General features: G+C 42.7%; 1 protein-coding gene across 12 annotated transcripts in view; it reads left to right on the top strand.

The window, feature by feature from the left end:
- NECAB2 (N-terminal EF-hand calcium binding protein 2) overlaps window positions 1-21,275 on the top strand; it is a 368,024-nt gene that overhangs the window by 205,809 nt on the left and 140,940 nt on the right. For all 12 annotated transcript variants that reach the window (XM_073307521.1, XM_073307523.1, XM_073307524.1 and 9 more), the window contains one exon: window positions 7,488-7,585. In XM_073307521.1, coding sequence (XP_073163622.1) covers window positions 7,488-7,585 — 98 coding nt within the window. The remainder of the gene's footprint in view (window positions 1-7,487; window positions 7,586-21,275) is intronic.

Below are 21,275 nucleotides of genomic sequence, written 5' to 3'. Positions count from 1 at the left end.
ACAGCTGTTGCCCAGGGTGAGATCACATTACCAGGGAATGGAGAGTATATGTGGGTTTGATCAACAATCCCTGTAATTAAGCTACTTGGAAAAAAGAGTTGTAAGTGTCTGTTTGTTTGGGGGTAGTAACATATGTTCTGATGAAGATGGTTTTGCAGCATTTTGCTGGGCAAACTGACGAGCAGATTTTATGAATAGAAATAAAATCTCATTTGTCCTACATTAATACACACAATGTTCTTACCTGTTCAGATACAGGTGGATCGTGATGTTGCAGCAAGCTTGTGTTTTGTGTAGTCTTGGTTCATTGGATGGCCATGCTTTGTCTAACTCACTGGAAACAATTATTTAGTTTTAAATTATTCTGTTTTTAAAGGAGTAGGAGGGTGGGGAAGGAACAACCATGTGAAATGTACAATAGGATTTCCTCTTGTGAATAACTCCATTGCAAGGGTGCCAATTAAGAGGGGGTGGAAGCCTCCCCTCCCCCAGTTTCATACCGGGAGGTGTGCAAGCTCCCAGGTGGAGCCCTTAACTACAGCACAGCATTACTGTGAAATGTAAGTTCTGCAGAGGGGAGGTGCCTCTGGGCAGGGAGTCAGGATTTTGTTTACAAACAGAGGCAGGGTGATTAAGAGAAGAAAGGCTAGTGATTAAATTAAGGATATGGAAGTTTAGCCTGTGAAAAAGGAATGGGGGGCAGGGGAGGGATGGAGGAAGGAAGGAGGGGTTGTTTTAGAGAGAACACAGTGGACTCCGAAAAAATACAGAAAAGCACTGAGCCAAATTCAGAAAAGGGGGAGATTTGGAGGCATAGGTGGAAAGAAGGAGCCAAACCCAGGGAAGGGCTAGCAGTGTATAGAGAAGTTCCCACTACCTGTGGTACTTTTGTGGCCCTATCACCATAGTATCCGAGGCTGCACCTCACAATGTCTAACGTATTTCTTCTCCCAGCCCCTCGGTGAGGTAGAGCAGAGCTATTATCCCCATTTTACAGATGGGGCACTGAGGCACACACAGACTAAAGGCCAGATTTTCAAAGGTATTTAGGCACCACTGAGATTTTCAAATGCACCTAGAAGGTTAGGTGCTTTGTAAACCCTATTAGATGCCTCACTGTATCTTTGGGTACCTAAAAACCTTTGCAATTCTGTCCTTAAAGCACTGGCCTGGGGTCAGAGAGGAAGTCCATGGGGGGAGTGGAACCCAGGTCTTTCAGGGCTAGCTCCCTATCCAGCAGACCAGCCTCTCTCTCTGCTGCATGCTGAAAAAAAAAGAAAAAGAGAGGATTCTGATAGATGGGAGCAAAACCAAGGCAGCTGGTTCTCTGAGACTCCAGCAAACGGTCCCAGGATGGATGAAAAGCATGAAAAGCAGCCCTGTAGTTAGGAAAGAGGTTGGAGAATGAGAGTCAGATGAGAGGAGATCACTTAACTCCCATGGGGTGGTAGGTTCTGCCCCAGGCTGGGTTGTACAGCAATGGCTGCTGGGCAGTTTTACATTTTAACTGAAAACCATTTTGTTCGGTCATTTTTTCTTCTGAGTTTGAGAAACGGAAGGAATGAGAAAGTGTCGTATAATTATCCGATGCGTTTATACCTCAAATTCTTAGGGTTTCAGCCGCATTCAGGCCAATTCCAGAACAAAGAACAGAAACTGCATCCACAGAGTCCATAAAGTCGACGATTATTGTCATGATTTTCGTTATTCATGGGCACCATCTGTGTGCTCAGCACTGTTCAGAATATGCCAGAAAATCCAGTCCCCAAGCTAAGGCATACAATATGTGTAACTCTGGATAAGATGGCTCAAATATTTAAGTATGAAGTGTATATTTATTGACCACTCGTTATCACATGTTCACTGTGATGTTTATATCTATGAGTGGAGGCAACTGATAGCAATAGAAGTTTTACTTAAGGACTAGAAGATTTGACCCTCCAACTTTCTTTCTAAAGGAAGAGCTGCACACCCATCCCTGAGCCCCCTCCCGGAGACAGCACCCCGTATCCTCTTCTGCACCCCAAACCCCCTCCTGCACCCAAGCCTCAGCCCTGACCCCCCTCCCAGAACCAGCACCCCATACCCCCTCCTGAACCCCAACACTCTGCCCCAGCCTGGAACCCCTTTCTGTACCCAAACTCCCTCCTAGAGCTTACACCCCCTCCTCCACCCCAATACTCCCCAGGCTCAGCCCAGAGCCCCCTTCCACCCTGCAAATGCCTCTGCCCCAGCCCAGAGCCTGCACTCCCTCCCTCCCTCCCAAACCCAAACCCCAACCCCCTGCCCCAGCCCAGTGAAAGTGAGTGAGGGTTGGGGGAGAGCGAGCGACGGGCGGGGGGGATGGAGTGAGTAGGATGGGGCCTCGAGGAAGGGGTGGGGTAGATCCTGGGTTGCCCTTAGATTCAAAAAGTGATCTTGGATGTAAAAAGGTTGGAGACCACTGATCTAATCTGTCCTCGTGTACAGCATAAGCCCCCAACACCTGCACACTAACCCAACAACTGAAATGAGACCAAAGTATTACAACCCACAGGAGACTAGACTATTATATGACACAGACAGAGAATAGGAGGGACTGAGATGCACCGGAGCCTGAAGCCCCACAATGATGGGGAAATGATTAAGTGAGATATATCCAAATAATCATAAAGTGAGAAATACCAAGATAATCCTGGCAAGTGACCCCCCCCGGCCACATGCTGCTGAGGAAGGCAAACCCCCCCAGTGTCACTGCCAATCAGACTTGAGAGGAAACTCTCTTTCCCAACCCAATGTCAATCACTTAGACCTTGAGCGTGTGAGCAAGAACCAGCCAGACAAGCACCTGAGAGAGAGAATGCTTGGAGCCACCTCAGAGCCCTGGCCTGTCTCCACAATGTCCTATCTCCAGGCATGGCCATCTCCTGGTGCCTCAGAGGAAGGACATAAAGAAAGAGACCAACCGTGCCAGAATACATCTAGGGACATAGGACATAAATCTGAAGTGAGTCCCAGAGCTGTTGAGCCCAGCCCCACCCCCAACCCCACCTGAATAATGTCCCTGGACAGCTATGCAATAAGAGAGAACATTTTTTTTCCTTGATCCCTGAGGTGACCAGCTTAATTCTGAAGTAGGAGAAACAGTGAATCAGCAGAACATCCTGGATGTGTCATTGCTCCTACTTACTTCAGTGGGAGGAATTAAGTAGAATAATGCAAATCAACTGAATACTTAAAATTAATTATCAGTAACATCTACTTAAAAAATGAAACTAGGAGAATAGTAAGAAAGTAAGAAAGTATAATAACCTCATGTTGACAATGTACAAATCACGGCCCCAGTCCTGCAAGATGTTCGCAGGATTGGGGCCTATAAAGGCACATTGGGAACATCTTATAATAAAGGCTTCAAGTCTTTCACAGGGATGACGGATTCCGTGACTTTCTGGGACCTCTGTGACTTCTGCTGCTTCAGTGGCTGGCACGGCTGACCCCAGGGCCACCCAGGCTGCCCCCACCCCCGCCACATCGGCGGCAGTGGGGCCCTGAGCCACCCCCTGCCTGGCGCAGCAGCATATGCTGGGGCACCCTCCCTCCTCCAGTGCCTAAGATTTAGTTAAGGGTATTTTTAGTAAAACTCATGGACAAGTCACTGGCTGTGACTTTTTGTTTATTGCCCGTGACCTGTCCATGACTTTTACTAAAAATCCCCGTAACTAAATTGTAGCCTTCCTAATAATGGATCCGATGTCTGGTGCTCACCTTTCTGGTTCCTGTGGCTTTCAACACAACTTCAGTAATTCCCAATAAAGACCAAGCAATGTATTACAAATGTTTTTCAAATTATAAAAGAATCCAGCAATCTTGATTTTTTTAAAAAAAAGTTATTGACTCTCAAACCCTTAATATATTAGGCATGTGCTACCAGTGATTTATACTTTCCTAAATAATGAAATCTGTTATTGTACTTTGGGGGATCAAATTTAAGATCAAAATATTGGAGGCGAGAGAGACATTCTAGGATTTTAACTGCTTCTTAGAAGTCAGCTTCTGCCATCAGAACAGCTCCAGCATGTAATGCATACTGGAAACTTACAGTCACAATTAACAAACCCCATCTGTGGCATGGCACTTTATGTGAAACCTATTAACATCACATTTGATGCATATCAGTTCTACAGTGTGTATATATATACCAAGACTATATTTATATAAAATCTTGGTAAGATCACGCTAGTCCAGTGTGTTAAATCTGTCCTTAAAACTGGAAAGAGGCATGCAGATTAGCAAAACAAGAATTCTTGAGGTTCTGCTCTAACATACACGCACAATTCCTGTAGGGCAAGTGACTGTGCTGTGGTATGGCCCTTTGTGGGAAGTCCTCCCATTTTATGTGCCTGGCCCTATTTTGTTGTGGCTGCCCTTCCATTCTGAGTGACCTCCATGGATCTTGACTTGCATGGTGAATTCATAAGCAGAAACATTTAGAATAGAGGTAATTTAAATTGCTTACGAGTGAATCACACACAAAACCTAAGGCTACACAATTCATACCTGCTGGCAAAATTCGGCCCTACGTAACTCCAAGTCTGGATACAAACCATTCTATTTCTTTGTGCTCTCAAAAACGTTCTCTTGCAATTACGAGTTCAAACCAAACACAGTATACACACTGATTAGAGCTATCCCATGCCACTAGCAGATTTTTTGTTTGTTGTTGTCCGTGGAACTTAAGGACCACATAAGAGCTTTCACTTTACCAACTATGAAATGGATTTATTTTATCTTTTCTTTGGATGTCTGTCTACTCCTTAGCGTGATTTATTTTTCTTGTTCATGTGAAAATACAATCTGCTACTGCTGAAAATGAGCTGTTTGGATTATCTCTGGTTGAGCGCTGAGGTGCTGTGTCACTTTGCTATCATTCCAATCACTGCCACGCAAGCCACTTGGCAATGTTCCTGGGCTGCAGACAGATATATGCAGTTTTACTTAAGCCAGAAGAAGCTAAATAATGGAATTGTCTCCTGGGATTTATTTATAGCCAACTTCTGCAGAAATGTCACTTCAATATTAATTTTCATTTTTTGATGCTGAGGATTGATACTAGCACCGGGTTTTGCTTTTAATCCTAGTTCATGCCAGTTATATGGAAACTAGTCAGCTTTGTGCCTAGATCTCAAACTTATGCCATGTGTAGTTGTGGATGCTGCACGTAAGTTATCGTTTCTGTTATATATGTCTAATTTCAGGAATTCACCACTTATGCATGAAATGATTTCAGGGCTGAAATCTGTCATAGAACTATTGTCTGTATATAAGCATATCTGTTTTAACCACAATGAAATAACTGAGGCTTAAATCCAGCGTACATAAGTGAAAATGAGTTGGATAGTTCCAGCCCTCTCCCTGGTGAATGTACATCCCAAACCTGCTACCCAACTTGACATGAATTGTCACCTCTTGTGATCAAAAGCTCAGGGTTGCAATAGCAGAAGCAAATGGCAGCTGAAGAATTGGGAGCACTGTCACACTATCCCTGGCTCCAACAATGCAAGTCCCTCATTTCTTGAGCATGCAATCCCTTGGTTTGTTCTTCTGGGAAAAAGAAGTGTTAACAGGTATCACTCTGTCTGGAGTGGCTCATCACTGTGAGTGACTATCTCAGGGCAGACTATCTGAAAACAAGGGCAGACACCGCACACTGTGGTGGTATGTTCTGTAATTAGTTTTCACTAAGCCAGTAACAAATGTGAACTCCTGGATCACTGTACCAATCTTACCATGGAGTCACAGACAGTTCCTTTAGCCTCTCCAACCTATGTTGCCACCCAGACAAACTGAACTTTGTGATAAAAGAAAAGGAGGACTTGTGGCACCTTAGAGACTAACCAATTTATTAGAGCATAAGCTTTCGTGAGCTACAGCTCACTTGGAAGTGAGCTGTAGCTCACGAAAGCTTATGCTCTAATAAATTGGTTAGTCTCTAAGGTGCCACAAGTCCTCCTTTTCTTTTTGCGAATACAGACTAACACGGCTGTTACTCTGAAATTTGTGATAAAAGGTTACTTAAACCTAGGTTTCAGAGTAACAGCCGTGTTAGTCTGTCTTTGCAAAAAGAAAAGGAGGACTTGTGGCACCTTAGAGACTAACCAATTTATTTGAGCATGAGCTTTCGTGAGCTACAGCTCACTTCATCGGATGCAAAGCTTATGCTCAAATAAATTGGTTAGTCTCTAAGATGCCACAAGTACTCCTTTTCTTTTTGCAAATACAGACTAACACGGCTGTTACTCTGAATCCTTTGATATTCACGCTCAATTGAATTGGCCTGTGGCTCTGGCCTGAGCTGGTCTGTCAGCATCACAACAGGGAAGTGAAAAATAAGTTAGAGGTGCATGTTTTCAGGTGTTGTGTTGTGCTTTTGTAACTCACGCATTTTCTGTAGTGCCCTGAGGCTGCCATGTATGAGACAACACCATAACGTGGACAACTGCCTTTCGGGTTCTCAGGGAGCAAGGAAGGGGCTCAGCACTTTTAAAGAATTGACACTGCATATGAATACCTTTCTTTCTATGGAATTTCTCAAGGGTGATAATGTTGAGAGCTAAGGGCTGAAACTGTCCATGACCTTACACCTTGTGTAGTCATTTACATCTTACAGGATGGGTGACAAATAGTGCTACCAGGTGTCAATCAGACTTTGCACATTGTAAAGCAAAGGGGGTTTGGACCTTTGTTGCCCTGATGAGGCAAACCTCAGACTCCCTCAGCATGGAGCAGAGTGCGCCTTTGACACAAAAACAGACCCGTAGTTTGTTTGCCCATAGCTACGTTGGCACACTCACTTCCTTGCATGGCATAATATGCTGAAACAACTGAAGATGCTGAAATGCTGTCAGAAATCTTCACAAGCAGTGATTCTATTCACAGATTCTGTTCCAGTTAGAATGCAATGGGTGACATAGGGTCAGAACCGCAGCTGTTATGAATTGATGTAGAGCCATTGACCTGAATGGAGTCATGCCAGTTTATACCAGCTGAGGATCTGGCCCATATTCTGACCTTCTTTGAACCTTTTTTGTGGTGAGGAAGCTAGGAATCTCATGGCAGGGGTAAGGAGAGTAGGGGACAGACTGGATTTCTATGACACTTCCAGTACACTCTGGTGTTGGCAATAATTTAGAAAAAACCTGGCATTTTGGTAAAGTGTGGAAATAGACATGACAGAACTTTAAAACTACCACCAAGTTAATAGCTATTTTCAATGGTAATTTCTTTGGCTTGTGCCTCTCTTCACAATGGGCCTGGACTACACAGGACATTCCACAACCCACCTGTTTATTGTGAATTTAGCTCAGGGTTCTCAAAGCAAAGCATAATAGAAATATACATTTTAAAATGTAATTAAAATCTTCACCAAAAAGGCTCTTGCAACATTGAACAGAACTGGAATATTAAGTTAACCTAGAATCTTCCCTTTATGTCCTCCATTGGTTCTCCAGATTATTTTGCTGATCATATGGGAGACTATGAAGATGTTTTGGCTTCGCTGGAGACCCTTAACCTCTCCATTCTGAAAGCCATGGACTACACCAAGCGGGTGAGTCGTTGTTGTTATTATTGTAGCTTATGCTATGCACGAGAGTGTGGCTAGATAAGTTTTCTCCAAGCTCATGGGTCTAAAGTAGGCATGGTCAATACTTTTCTTGTAGTCATTTTCACTAAGGGTAAGTAGGATAGTAGCAGAAACATTATCAAAGTAACAACACCAGGGATTTTGTCATCAGAGTGAACAGTGTGTTTTGAGATGGCCTTGTAGGAAACAAGTGCCATTGTGTTACTGTTGCCGTAGATAAGGAGTTCGAGAGGCAAATCTTAAACGCCCATGGGATAAAATTGTAAGCCTGATGATGCATGCAAATTATGAAAATGTTGCCTAAAAATAATCTATCAGTATAAAATACCTTCACTGGGTTATCTGCTCTGTTTTAGAAAGATCTGTCTTATACATTAGCTAATGATTGTCTTTATATAAAGTGTCTGCCTTCTACCAATATCTAGAGGGCATTTGGCATCACAGGAATATAGAAAACAAATGAGTTTATAAAAACCATTCATTTTTATTCTAAAAAGCCCTTAGTGGCCAAAGCATCAGCAGTTTAGATATCAGGGTTTTAAAATGGAAAATAAATTATCAGCTTGTGTCATCAAATGGCTATATATGTATAGGCTTACGTATTGCCAATGCTGCAAGCTGTATTGTAAAAGCTGATGACTGGAGTTGTTTCTAAACCCTAGTTTAGAAACAGTCTTGAATTCTGCAGCATGTGAAAAATTATCTGTTAGCATCTCAGAGGCAGAACTCTTTACAGTGTCGCAGACAAAGGTCCATTAAACTTCTCCCGGTGGATTTCTTCCTTCTGCTCCATTCAAGCACATCATTTTATCACCACCATCCTAAACTCTTGCTCAGAAGACTGCCTGAATAATGAAAAGATTAAATTTGACGCATCAACTGCAATGCATGCTTGATGTCAGTGGAGCAACTGATTGGTGAGGTCTCAGCCCCACTTAGCAAGATGGTTGTCTCTCGCCATCTGATTTAAAGTAACAGGAGCATTGTAATAACATGTTCAGAGCGGCCATTGCCTGTTAACATCTTGTAAATCTTGAAAGCCTTAGGACAGTTTACGAAATCAAGGTGAAAATTACACATGAAGTAAATGATGGCATAAACATTTTGTTGCAAAGAGTTGTACCTTTTCAGCAATCTTTCTGGAAATATCTGAATGGTCTCAACTGGACTATGAGTTACTTTGTTTTTCCAGCAGAACATAAAACGCTGCAGTCGCACCCAAGGAGCACCCAATTAGACATCTGTAGTGGGATTTTCAAAAGGGCTAGCCTTGGCCTAGCTCTCATTTCATCAACGTCACTACTTGAAGTCCCGTTGGCTTTTTTGGGAGCAGAGTTGCACCAACTCTGGGTGCTCTGAAAACCTCACCTGAAATTCCATTCTTTGATCTTTCAGTTAATAACTACTGCAAAATTAGAAGCCAGTATTGCTTTCAAAAGTGTGGCCATTTATGTCCTCTGTCTAATGCAATAGAAGCCAGAGGGCTTTGTGTTAAAAGACTGATGAGAATGGCTTGGGGAATAAGTACCATTGTGCATGAATTGCCAAAATTGAATTAACCATAAAAGCTGATGGCCACAGAAATATACATTTTTGTATATGCAAATGGGGCTCCATTTTGTATAAATTGTGTCCCACAGTATACTTCGACAGAGCAATTAATAAATAATAGATTATTAAAAAGTGTAACTAATCTTAAAGGATGCTAAATTTTATTTATAAATATCTGGAAAACCTGATCTATATAGTATAAGTCTCAGAGAAACACATACATACAGAAGTTGGTCATTTGTCTAGCACTTTACTGTGCAATAGAGAACTATCTAGAGATGTGGTTTTCCCTTTATATCATTTCTCTTGTCTTCCTTCTAATAAACCAGAAATGACTATTATTTTTAAAATGTATTAATCCTTCTACAGTTACAAACTTCCCCATTTGAATTAATAGAATCATAAAATATCAGGGCTCGAAGGGACCTCAGGAGGTCATCTAGTCCAACCCCCTGCTCAAAGCTGGACCAATCCCCAACTAAATCATCCCAGCCAGGGCTTTGTCCAGCCTGACCTTAAAAACCTCTAAGGAAGAAGATTCCACCACCTCCCTAGGTAATGCATTCCAGTGCTTCACAACCCTCCTAGTGAAAAAGTGTTTCCTACTATCCAACCTAAACCTCCCCCACTGCAACTTGAGACCATTACTCCTTGTTCTGTCATCTGGTACCACTGAGAACAGTCTAGATCCATCCTCTTTGGTACCCCCTTTCAGGTAGTTGAAAACAACTATCAAATCCCCCCTCATTCTTCTCTTCCTCAGACTAAATAATCCCAGTTCCTTCAGCCTCTCCTCCATAAGTCATGTGTTCCAGCCCCCTAATCATTTTTGTTGCCCTCCGCTGGACTCTTTCCAATTTTTCCTCATCCTTCTTGTAGCATGGGGCCCAAAACTGGACACAGTACTCCAGATGAGGCCTCACCAACGCCAAATAGAGGGGAATGATCACGTCCCTCGATCTGCTGGCAATACTCCTACTTATACAGCCCAAAATGCTGTTTTCTGGGCAACAAGGGCACACTGTTGACTCATATCCAGCTTCTCATCCACTGTAACCCCTAGGTCCTTTTCTGCAGAACTGCTGCCTAGCCACTCGATCCCTAATCTGTAGCAGTGCATGGGATTCTTCCGCCCTAAGTGCAGGACTCTGCCCTTGTCGTTGTTGAACCTCATCAGATTTCTTTTGGCCCAATCCTCTAATTTGTCTAGGTCCCTCTGTATCCTATCCTACCCTCCAATTTATCTACCACTCCTCCCAGTTTAGTGTCATCTGTCAATTGTAAATTTATTACATAAATTCCAGAGAGATAAATAGTCTGCCTTTTCTCCTATGAGAAGTTATTCAGTATGCTGAAAGTTGAGCAAAGTAAAGATGTTCTACTTTTTTTTAATAAAGCATCCTGACCTGTTCACAGACTGAATTCCAATCCTCCTCTTAATAATCCAAATCGAAATCTTCCTTACATTTATCTTTAGAGTTAGAGGAAACCTTGAATCATGTAATGTTATAGATTTGGTAACAATAGGACATTTTAGGCATTGGAATAGGGTCAGGTAGCATCAGTGTGTTACTCAGCATTGTCTTTTCTTTGCTCTGGCTACTAAATAAAAGTCATGAAAGCAAAGACATTTATTTGATATATTTATGTTAAAATGAAGACATAACCTTACAGCCAGACATGTTGCTAGCATTTACAAGATTTTTTGTATTAATATTGGTAGCTCATAGAGCAAGGTGAATAATGGGAAAAAATTCAGCAAAATTTTAATAAAATGTTTTAATTAATTTGCTTCAACTCTGTGCACGCATCTCTTTTATATTTTATCCTGCAAATGTTCAAGCAAGCAAGTTTACCAGCAGGAGTGTGTGCTGAAATACAAGTTCTAGGTGAATGTTAAAGTTCTCATGGAAAGCAATTTCAAAGTAATTCATTTTATCTATATACTCATGGCTCTCGTTCGGTGCTTAATTTGTAATGAAAGAGGTGCTGGTGCTCAGTCAAATAGGTGTTGGGGCTCAAGCAACAGTTTTATGTTCATAAGTGACGCGGCAAGCCCAGAGGTGCTGGGCTATCGAATGCCAAGCTTAGAGGTGCCAGGGCTGAGCCCTGGCACAAATTAAGCACTGCTCTTGTTACATATCTGAATGCATATTTCTCGATTTATCCTCCCAACACCTTGTGATGTAAGGAAACATTTTACAGGTGAGGAACTGAGGCACATAGTGATTAATTGAGCTGCTCGGGATCATACTAGGAAATGAACCCAGTGTCCCGAGTCACAGACCAGCACATTAAACAGAAGACCATCCTTTCTCCTGTCTGCAAATATTCATACCAGAAACTTGAGTCCTAAGAGTTTTGTTCATTTGATCAGGTCACATGCTACGTTTCTCTTCCAAGGGTGTCCAGTCAAAACAATTAATAATTTGGGTATCAATTATTGGAACGGCTGATGAGCAAACACAACATACCAAGAAAGAGCTCTTCACAGAAATGATTTGGTGAATAATGAATGAAATTAAGAATAACATGAGCTCCTTGCTGAAAATTTTTGAACTGAGAGAAAAGCAAAACTCATCAATGAATTATTCATAAAATATTCTCTCAGCTCTAAGCTGTTTTCTAGGTAGATTTAAAAAACAACACTATCCTGCAGTTTCTAAACATATTAGTCTTACAAACTGGTTCAGACTGAAAATAAAATCCTTTAGAGGCTTTCCCAGAACTCAAACCAATTAACATTTTTTGAGACTTTTAAAAAAATGTGTTTGTTTGTTTTAGTTGGTGCTCTTCCTAGTTTTATCTGGGGTCAGCATCAGAATTGCTAAAGCACCCTGGGTCAAATTCCCCCTGTACAGAGGGCTAGTACAAGGTCCTGACTCACGTAAGCCTCAGAATCAGGCATATGGGAGACTTAAGTGGTGCACAGGCGTTCCATTTACCCTCTGTGTAGATCAGGACAGGGTAACAGTTCCAACAAAACAAATAATGAAAGATGTGACTGGAGGTCTGGCTTGTGAAACTAGAGCTAGATTTCTAGACTAAAAAGGTTCAGGGGAAAATTTGAATAAACCCCTAAACTTCCAGATCCTTATCCAAACCAGACCTTATGAGCTCTCTTGGAGAATCACTGAGCATGAATATTTGTCTCAAGTTCACAGAGCAGGAAGGGCACAGCTGCTTTGCTATGTTTATAACTGAGCTTGTTAATTTTATTGTTGTCTGGGATTTGTGCTGGGTAGTGTGCTGTGGTTCTTATAACTGTATTGGAGTCTGGCTGGGTTTTTCGAGCCTGTCTCTGTGGATCCCACTTGTGGTGGTGGTTCATGCATGTGAGATGGAAAACTTTTGACCTCCCCCCGGCATTCCTTATCTAGGAGTTTGGGTAGGGCCTGAGTATGAAGGTAATACTGGGTATTTGTGAGAAGCTCATGTGAGTGTTCTGTGAGGGGAAATCTCCCTTTGGTTGCCAGGAATTCAAGCTAGAGCCCACCTTGAAAATTATTACCCTCACAGAGCACCTGGACACACTCCTCACAAATACCCAGTATTTCCCTGGCAGACATCGCCCTGGTACTCAGCACCTGCCTACACCTAACCATGCACACCATCAGTGGGACCCACATGACAAACAATCCCAAAGAAGCACCATCACTGTAATGTAACTGTTCTTTTTCATGTTGCCTGTATGTATGATTTGTTGTGGTCTTTTCTTCCGTCTGAGACTTTGATTAGAGAGAAATGTCACAATGAAAGTGAGGCCACTCCAGGAAGAGGTACCTCTGGCTGCCTCCCTATCTGTGTGCGTGTACTGAGATACGCTCTCTAAAGCAAATTGAGTTGGTGAAAATGCCAGGAGATGAATTTTTATGCCTTCAGGGACATGTTATGACCAGTTTAATTGCAGGGAAGTTCAATTACATTGTAATGTTCTGAAGGAGGATTTCACTGCTAGCAAGTTTTTTGAATTGAGCCAGTGTCTCTCTACAAACTTGTTACCCATTGATTTGCTCCTGCATAGCTGGTGCGAGTCATGTCATAAAGTTAATAGAATCACATAAAAGGAGAGATGGAAAGGATCTTTTGGCTTATCTAGCACGTGCCCTGCCAGTACAAGTGTATTTCTTCCAGCATATTTCCAGTGCCTGATCCAGTCTACTTTTAAATATTCCATAAAATGGAGCTTCCAGGGGTTCTGGTGAGAGACTCTTCTAGCAAATAGGACTCACTATCATAGATACTTAATTTCTCCCCATTACCATTATAGTATATCCTCTTGTTTCACCCTTTATTGTTCTTTCTGAGTCTTCGATGTTTCACACAGTTGCTATATTTATTTCTAGTCCTGGAGTTATCAAATGTTATATGAACACATATATTATTGTATGAATGTCTGGTGCCATAATTAGAAAGCTTCCCCTCCCATGAGTATAAAAATCCCCAAGATTAACCACTGTCGGCAATAACAGAGGGCTTGAATTTGCTGTCTTTTTGCACAACTGCATCATGCTTGCAAATGAGTGCAGGACTGGACAGTGTGTGTTCTAGAGCATGGCATGTCCTGTCAGGAAAGTGGTTCTTTGATGGAACAAGAAGTCAAGTTAGACTAGCTTGGCAAATGATAGTCACTTACCCAAATTATGCCTTCCCATTTGGTAGTTAATTTCTGAGCTGGAGAACCGTTCTGAGTAATATGATCCTCCTTGTGAGTTAAGCAAGGTCGGTGTTAATTAGCACTTGGTTGGGAGACCTTCAAGAAAACCCCCAGATTGGTAGGTTCCGAACTGTAATCTATGGCCCATCTGTGGAGCAGATCACATACTGCTGCTTCCCCTGGTTTGTTTCTAGCTGCTACAGCTAAACATACAGGGGGAGACTTTCAATGGCACAAATGGTAGTCAGATGCCCACCTTTCCTAGTATTGCTTTTCCATGTAACCAATTGCTGTGGGAGCCACAGACAGGTTGTTTCACTGCTGATGGAGGGTAGGTGTCCCCACTAAGAAGTGGTCCACACTATGGAAAAGTATGAAACCCTCATCTGTTTGACCCAGGAGTTAGTACTGAGCCCACAACCCAGTGTGGTGTTACGGGACACGGTTTTGTCGTTCAGATGATGTGTGTGCCGAAGATCTTGAGCACTTCGCTTAAAGATGCCTTTCAGCGTACAGCTGAGATTTCAGCAACATTATTTCTTTGGTGATCTTGTAAGTTTGGCTTTTCCTGACCCTGTGATTTAAATTGTGAAGCTTTAACATTGCATCCAGAAAATATATTTTTTTATTTAATAAATGCAGACGAGGCATTGCAGATTTCCTCTTTGGAGACAGTGATAATTTGGATAATAGTGATAATTCCTATGTCATGGCGAGGGTTAACCCGTTAGCATCTGTAAAGCACTAGGAGATCCTCAGAGGGAAGGCAAATGCATAAAAGTCTCTTTTTGGGGACTAAGACCCTGAGGTCATACAGGCTAATCCAGGATCTATATCCGTGTGACTGCACACAGTGGTTCGGTTTACCTACTCATGCTGCAGAGCTGACTGATCCTTCAGTGAACGTCGTTAAGTCCCATCATTAGGACAACGTCAGTTGCATGAATGTAGCAGGAAATACACTCCCGCTCAATGAATGAGGCATACTGTAACTTTGGCACTGTGGATCTTAGATACTCTATATCAGGTGTGGGCAAACTTTTTGGCCCGAGGGCCACATCTGGGTATAGAAATTGTATGGTGAGCCATGAACGCTCACAAAATTGGGGTTGAGGTGTGGGATGGGGTGAGGGCTCTGGCTGGGGGGTGCGAGCTCTGGGGTGGGGCCAGAAATGAGGAGTTCAGGGTGCGGGAGGGGGCTTTGGGCTGGGGCAGATGGAGTGCGCATGGGGTGGGGGCAGGCTGCGGAGCGGAGCCCCCTGGTTGCCCCTACGCGTAGGAGCTGGGGGGGGGGGGGCATGTTGCTGCTTCCGGGAGCTGCGCAGAGCGGCCCCTGACTCTGCTTCCTGGCTGGGTCACCGCAGCAGGGTAAGCCCCAGAACTCACTCCCCAGCGGGAGCTCGAGGGCTGGATTAAAATAGCTGGTGGGCTGGATGCAGCCCACGGACCATAGTTTGACCACCCCTGCTCTATATTCTTCCAATGCTTTTGCTACAGAGGGGCTTTCATTGTCTGCTATGTTATTGTTACTTGGAAGAAATATTGAAAGTTTATTCTTTCCTCCACTTCTGCTGAATAGAACATTTTACAGAGCTGAGCAAGAAGATGTTACCACAGTTGAATTTTAAGTGTAATTCCAAAGAAGAACATCACTGTGCCAACAAATCCATCAAAACAAAGAAAATCAAATTTTAGGTTGAAGCTGTATCCTGAGAGTCCCTTATTGTAAGATTTGCAACACATATGTTATCAGCCAGTCATCTTTCTTTGACATCTTCCAAGATCTCACTGGGAGGAAGATGCTTTGAAAGCAGTAATGCCAAAAAGATCGACGGCATTACATTGGACAAGTAACTCGATATAAGCTTGCAGTCAATACACACAAACAAAGAAACTCCATGTGATTACTGTGTGCATATATGTAAACATTGAGCAGAGAAATAATCCCTCTGTCTTTATGTTGGTGGGACCATGACTAGAATACTGTGTACAAGTCTGGTCACCTCAACATGTGAAAGATATTGGCGGGAATTTGGAGACCAACCACAGAGATGAATTAGGGCTTGTCTGCCTGATGCGGAATGAGCGCTACAGGGGTATGATTTCTAAACCGCACTTACATGTGCACTTACTGGTCTGTGCAGACCTTGCTGGTGAACACCAACAGTGCCCCAGTGTGCTTTAACATACTACCATTTCTTTAGTTACCTTCTGCTTCCAAACATGGCTGAAATTATATGTAAAGAATGACAACCCATAGGAATGTAGTTTAGTTCTAATAGAATATATCCATCTATCTTAAGGTTTTATACTGCTGCCCACCACCGTACTATCTGAGCACGTTCCATGTAAAATCAATAGCGATAGCGAAGTCCCTAATGGACTTCATGGAGTCTCTGGCACTTCTCCCTTTTCGGGGTTAAAACTTTACTTGGGATAGGTTTTTTCTAGGTGAGCTGCCTTACATACATATTATATTAAATGTTCAAATGTTAAATTTATACTACAAAGGTTGATAAATAAATGGCTGCTACATTTAGCAGAAGCACCATACGTGCACTATAATAATATTACAAGGAGGTAAGACATCAACAATTCTTAATGTAACACAGGGTCATAGGTTCTTGGGTTTGGGGGTGGGGAGGGATAGCTCAGTGGTTTAAGCATTGGCCTGCTAAACCCAGGGTTGTGAGTTCAATCCTTGAGGGGGCCATTTAGGGAACTGGGGCAAAAATTGGGGATTGGTCCTGCTTTGAGCAGGGGGTTGGACTAGATGACCTCCTGAGGTCCCTTCCAACCCTGATATTCTATGATTCTTCTAGAATTTGTTGGACTCTCCCATTCTTTGTTGGGGTTTACAATGTGAGATTTCCATTATCAGGCTATTGTATTCAGATGTAACATATGTAGTAGGGCTGATTGAAACCAGAAAACTGATGTGCTGAATAACTTGTTTGATGTGATAAATGGTGCCTTTATGTACTGTATCCCATGGAGAACATTTGGCTAGGTGTAGTGCATATATATAAGAAGTGGGTCAGTCCACTGGTGGTTTGCTCAGTAAAATCAATATGCTGTCTTTGCTGGGTTCCAGCAATACGTTCACTGTTTCCATGATATCCTCCCAACATTCTTAGATGCACTAGTGCTGCTATTGTTTCACCAAGTCTAAGACAGTGTTTGAAATGAAATAATGAGTCTATTCCACAGGGAAATCTGTGACTTTTGACAGGCAAACCTACAAACTGTCAATATTTTGGCGCTTACTGAACTATATAGCGTTATGCACTAAGAATGTACTTTTCTGGTTTCCTGACACCAGCATACAGCAGCTGCTGTGCCAGGTACATGGCAGTAAAAATGACACATTAGACAGGCTATAGTTAGAGATGGGAGAATAGGATCAGGATAAACAATTAATTTGAGCTTTCAATCAAACCTAAAATGAACCAAACTTTTTATCTGGAAGTTTAAGGGTGTCCAGGGTTTTTAAGTATTTTTCAGTTTTGCCAACCACTCTGTTTCCCTCCTCTGGGATTGGAAGCTGAAATACCACAAAAAACAAGATAGTTCATAATAAATGTTTGGCCTGACCTGAAAGAAGAGCACAAATTTCATGAGAGAACCTGCTCTTGCTCAATTTATTTCTAGCCTATTATTTGAAGATTTGGGTGGTTCAGATAAGTATCTAGGTTGACCATCTAGAGGTCCAGTTATTATATTTAGGCATGAGAATTGTGTGCTATACCGAAACGAGTTTGAAATGGAGTGTGTACTAGGGATGGAGACCACTCCAGTGCTATCAGTTCTTCACCCTCAAGAGTACATTAATAACATACATGCCAGAAAGTAAACAGTTGTAACTATATTGATAAAAAATATCAGTTGATGATTAGTCAATGGCAGCAGATGAATAAGGTGCATCTATAGTAGGATGGATGGGGTTTGAATAAGATATTTGCAAAGGTAAGATTTTCCCAGGCTAGTATATCTTGAGTTTTGTATCCTACGTGGCTCATCACAGGACAAAATGTCAATGTCATGTTGCATAAATCTGCTGTTTTAACTCATGGGCAGATAACACTATTGAGGCTGTAGGGTTGTGCCAAGTTCTGCAGCTCGTAAGTTTTGGTAGTGAGTGACCTTCTGGAGACTAGGATGGGAGATAAGGTGTTTATGAAGCAAGGACCGAGATAAGCAGAACACTAAATAAAATCCTTTTAAATCATGGACATATGTCCCTGTGGGAAATACTTTAATGTAGCTAAGTGACAAATGGGGAGTATGGAGATTTGCAGCCTTTGGGTTCACCTGTTTTCCAAGATAACAGTTTCTCATATGGGGTATGTTTACACAGGAATTAAATACTCCTGGCTGGCCTTTGAAAGGGGGAAGGGTCCCAGAGCCCAGGCTCCAGCTTGAACATCTACACAGCAATTTCACAGCCTTGCAGCCTGAGCATTTTGAGCCCGAGTCAACTACCCTGGGCCAGCTGCAGCCGTGCCGTGGGTCTTTCATTCCAGTGTTGATGTACCCATCGTGGGCTGTGAGATCTAAAATTGTGTGTGTGTAGTGTAGTGCAATGCATGCCATGAAAAGAATCATTAGTAAAGCAACTAGGAGGAAGATTTTTAAAGTCTTAAATGGCAATTAGGCTCCCAACTCCTGTTGAAATTCATTGAGAGTTAAGTGCCTTATCTTGCCATTAGAAAATCTCTTCTTAACCATCTTCAGAATGTTAATATCTAAATATAAAACATTGTAGTACGAATGGATTCCTGCAAAGGAAAGTTACTAACAACTGTTCATACCTACACTGGATTGTACTAAGAACAAGTTATAGAACAATTATTCCAAGTTAGTCAGTCACATTACAGTTAAATATGGAGGGAAGGGTGATATTTCATGTCATGGAGCTGTACAGAGGGGACTTGTATGCTCTTGATGAGAATTCTCTTGTTTTGCTTGGTCAATTGAAGAAAGATTGATTTCGGAACAGCTGATTTCCACGCGGATCCACTGGCCAATGGAGCTTTGATCATATTATGTTAATTTATGTAAATGAAATACATTTTAGAGTCTAGCTTTAATTACTGCTGTTCATCATCATGATGCTTATGGTAACCCTGCCAAAAAGGAGACATTAGACACTCTATTCTTGATATTAATTGTTAAGTAAATAACAATGTTTGCTTAATTTTCATCCAGGTCTATTATCAGATGCAAAGCACTCTAACTGCCTTTCATCTAACGTAAGGTTATGACACATTTAAACTTGTCTCACCTTTTCTATTAAGCCCTGTCTAAAAACCTTCCAATTATTAAATTCACAGCATAAATGAATGACTTCCAGTGTTTGCTTTAAATGCAATGCACTGCTCAAGAAAACCCCATCTGGACTGAAGTTTGTTGTTAGTATTGAACACAGAGGGAGAAGAGTAGTTATAATCTCACAAATACATATCCAGAATAATAATGTTATGCTTTGCATCCTTGTAGCTCCTTTCTTGTCAGGAACAAAAGGTGCTTCATAAACATTTAACTAAGCTTTACAACACCCCTCATAGTAGGTAAAAGATATTCCTCCCCAGAAATCCAGTTTGACTTAATTCTGTCTTCTTTCATTCCTCCTGCCAGCAGCTTTCACTAGTAGGCAAGATCTGTCTATCATCTACAGTATTTAAGCCCAAGTCCAGCTCCTTTCCCTAAGTTAGAGAGACTTCCAGAACAAGACAGAGTAAAGAGACTCCCTGAGGGAAGGTGGGAGATGTGATGAGTGGGGGAATCTGTCTGTACAATTTATGAGTTAGGGTTGGTGCTATGAAGTTGTTATAAAACTGTTGTATCAAGGAATTGCCCCTATGTGGATGTGGAATCCACGATTTGCTGCCCTGGGCTGCAGCATGTATCTCCCAGACCAGGGACAATGGAGGGTCAATCGGAATGACTGTGTTCTGGACCAAACAATGGGGTATACTAAGGAGGTTGGGTGGAGCTTGGAGATGCTACTCCCTCCAATTTATCTTGAGGGGGGAGAGTGGAGAGTGAAAAATTGTCAAACAGGAAAAAGATGACAAAGCTGGGGTTTTAAAAGAACCCACAGGAGGAACGCGGGGGAGGGATAGCTCAGTGGTTTGAGCATTGGCCTGCCTTGAGGGGGCCATTTAGGGATCTGGGGCAAAAATTGAGGATTGGTCCTGCTTTGAGCAGGGGGTTGTACTAGATGACCTCCTGAGGTCACTTCCAACCCTGATGTTCTATGATTCTATGAACAAAGAGAGACTTTTGGAGGGACAGGAATTTTGGGGCAGGAGCGGGGAATAGATGGTCATGCTTTTGTAGTGGTGGGTGGACAGAGGGTCTGGTTTAACTGTGGGACCAACCAAGGTCAGAGAATGTTAGCTGGGTTGGAAAGACTTCATGCTGAGGTAGAGAAGTCGTGAGCTGCAGGGGAAGGATCCTGGACACCCCACAGGGTTCTGCCAAAATCCAAAGACCTCTCCAGACTGGTGAGGAACCTGAGGCAGGGAATGTGTATAAGTGTGTGTTGTTTTGAAAAGATTGGTGTATTTCTTGTGCTTCTAAGTAAAGAGCAACGGTATCTTAGAATCCTGTGCAAAGTCTGCCTGTGTGTGTCTGTTGGCTTTCATTCTTGCATGCCCTTGATGAGGGAAACTACAAGCCAGAAGGCTCACACCTTTGGTGGGATTCTGAGGAATGTGCACAGGCTGCTGGAGAGGCTTGGGCTAGATGGCACTAGTTTCAGGGCCTAGGCAATTGGTCTGTGGTGTCCGCACTGACAAGAGGGGTTTCAGACACCAGGTTTACACCTGGATTTTGTACCTAGAGGCCCAAAGCCACGGATGGTGCCTAAACAAGTGCCAGCCACGGACAGTGCCTTAACGGTGCCAGTCCCATTAAGCACATGAGATTGAGCAGTTTGATTCACACCAATCTGATGAGTGTCCAGCAGAGAGCGCTCAAGCAAATCTGTGATAGGAAGCACATAGCATGAAAAGAGAACACCATGACAAGCCCAGTTCTGCAAGTATTTCCTCTTCTCTTACTTCCCTTTTCTTCCATGACACCCAGCAACAGCTTGGACTATCAGCTGATGCAGCCCGTAGTAGAAGCCCCAGAGGAGGGTTTAATTACAGTGGAGTTTATAGGGCTATGCTTCCAAATATGGAATCTGCCACAAATGTTGGGTTCCTGTGATAGCAGTGGATGCATGTGAGAGTGAGAGGATGACATGGCCACCTTGCAGAAAGAAAGTAGGTAACTCATCCTTACCTGTCGATAAAGTTGACACGCTACAGAAGGAATGACGTGACACAACTTGGAACGTGGCCTATGGGACGTAGAACCTGACAGGATTCACTCCTTCAGCCAGTGGGCAGCAGAGGTTCTGCATGCTTCCTTGCCCTTTTCACAGCCTTCAAAGCA

This window comes from Lepidochelys kempii, chromosome 12 (assembly GCF_965140265.1).
Source record: "Lepidochelys kempii isolate rLepKem1 chromosome 12, rLepKem1.hap2, whole genome shotgun sequence".
Classification (NCBI taxonomy): domain Eukaryota; kingdom Metazoa; phylum Chordata; order Testudines; family Cheloniidae; genus Lepidochelys; species Lepidochelys kempii.
Note: the sequence above shows the minus strand (reverse complement) of the source record. Positions and strands in the feature narration are given on the sequence as shown.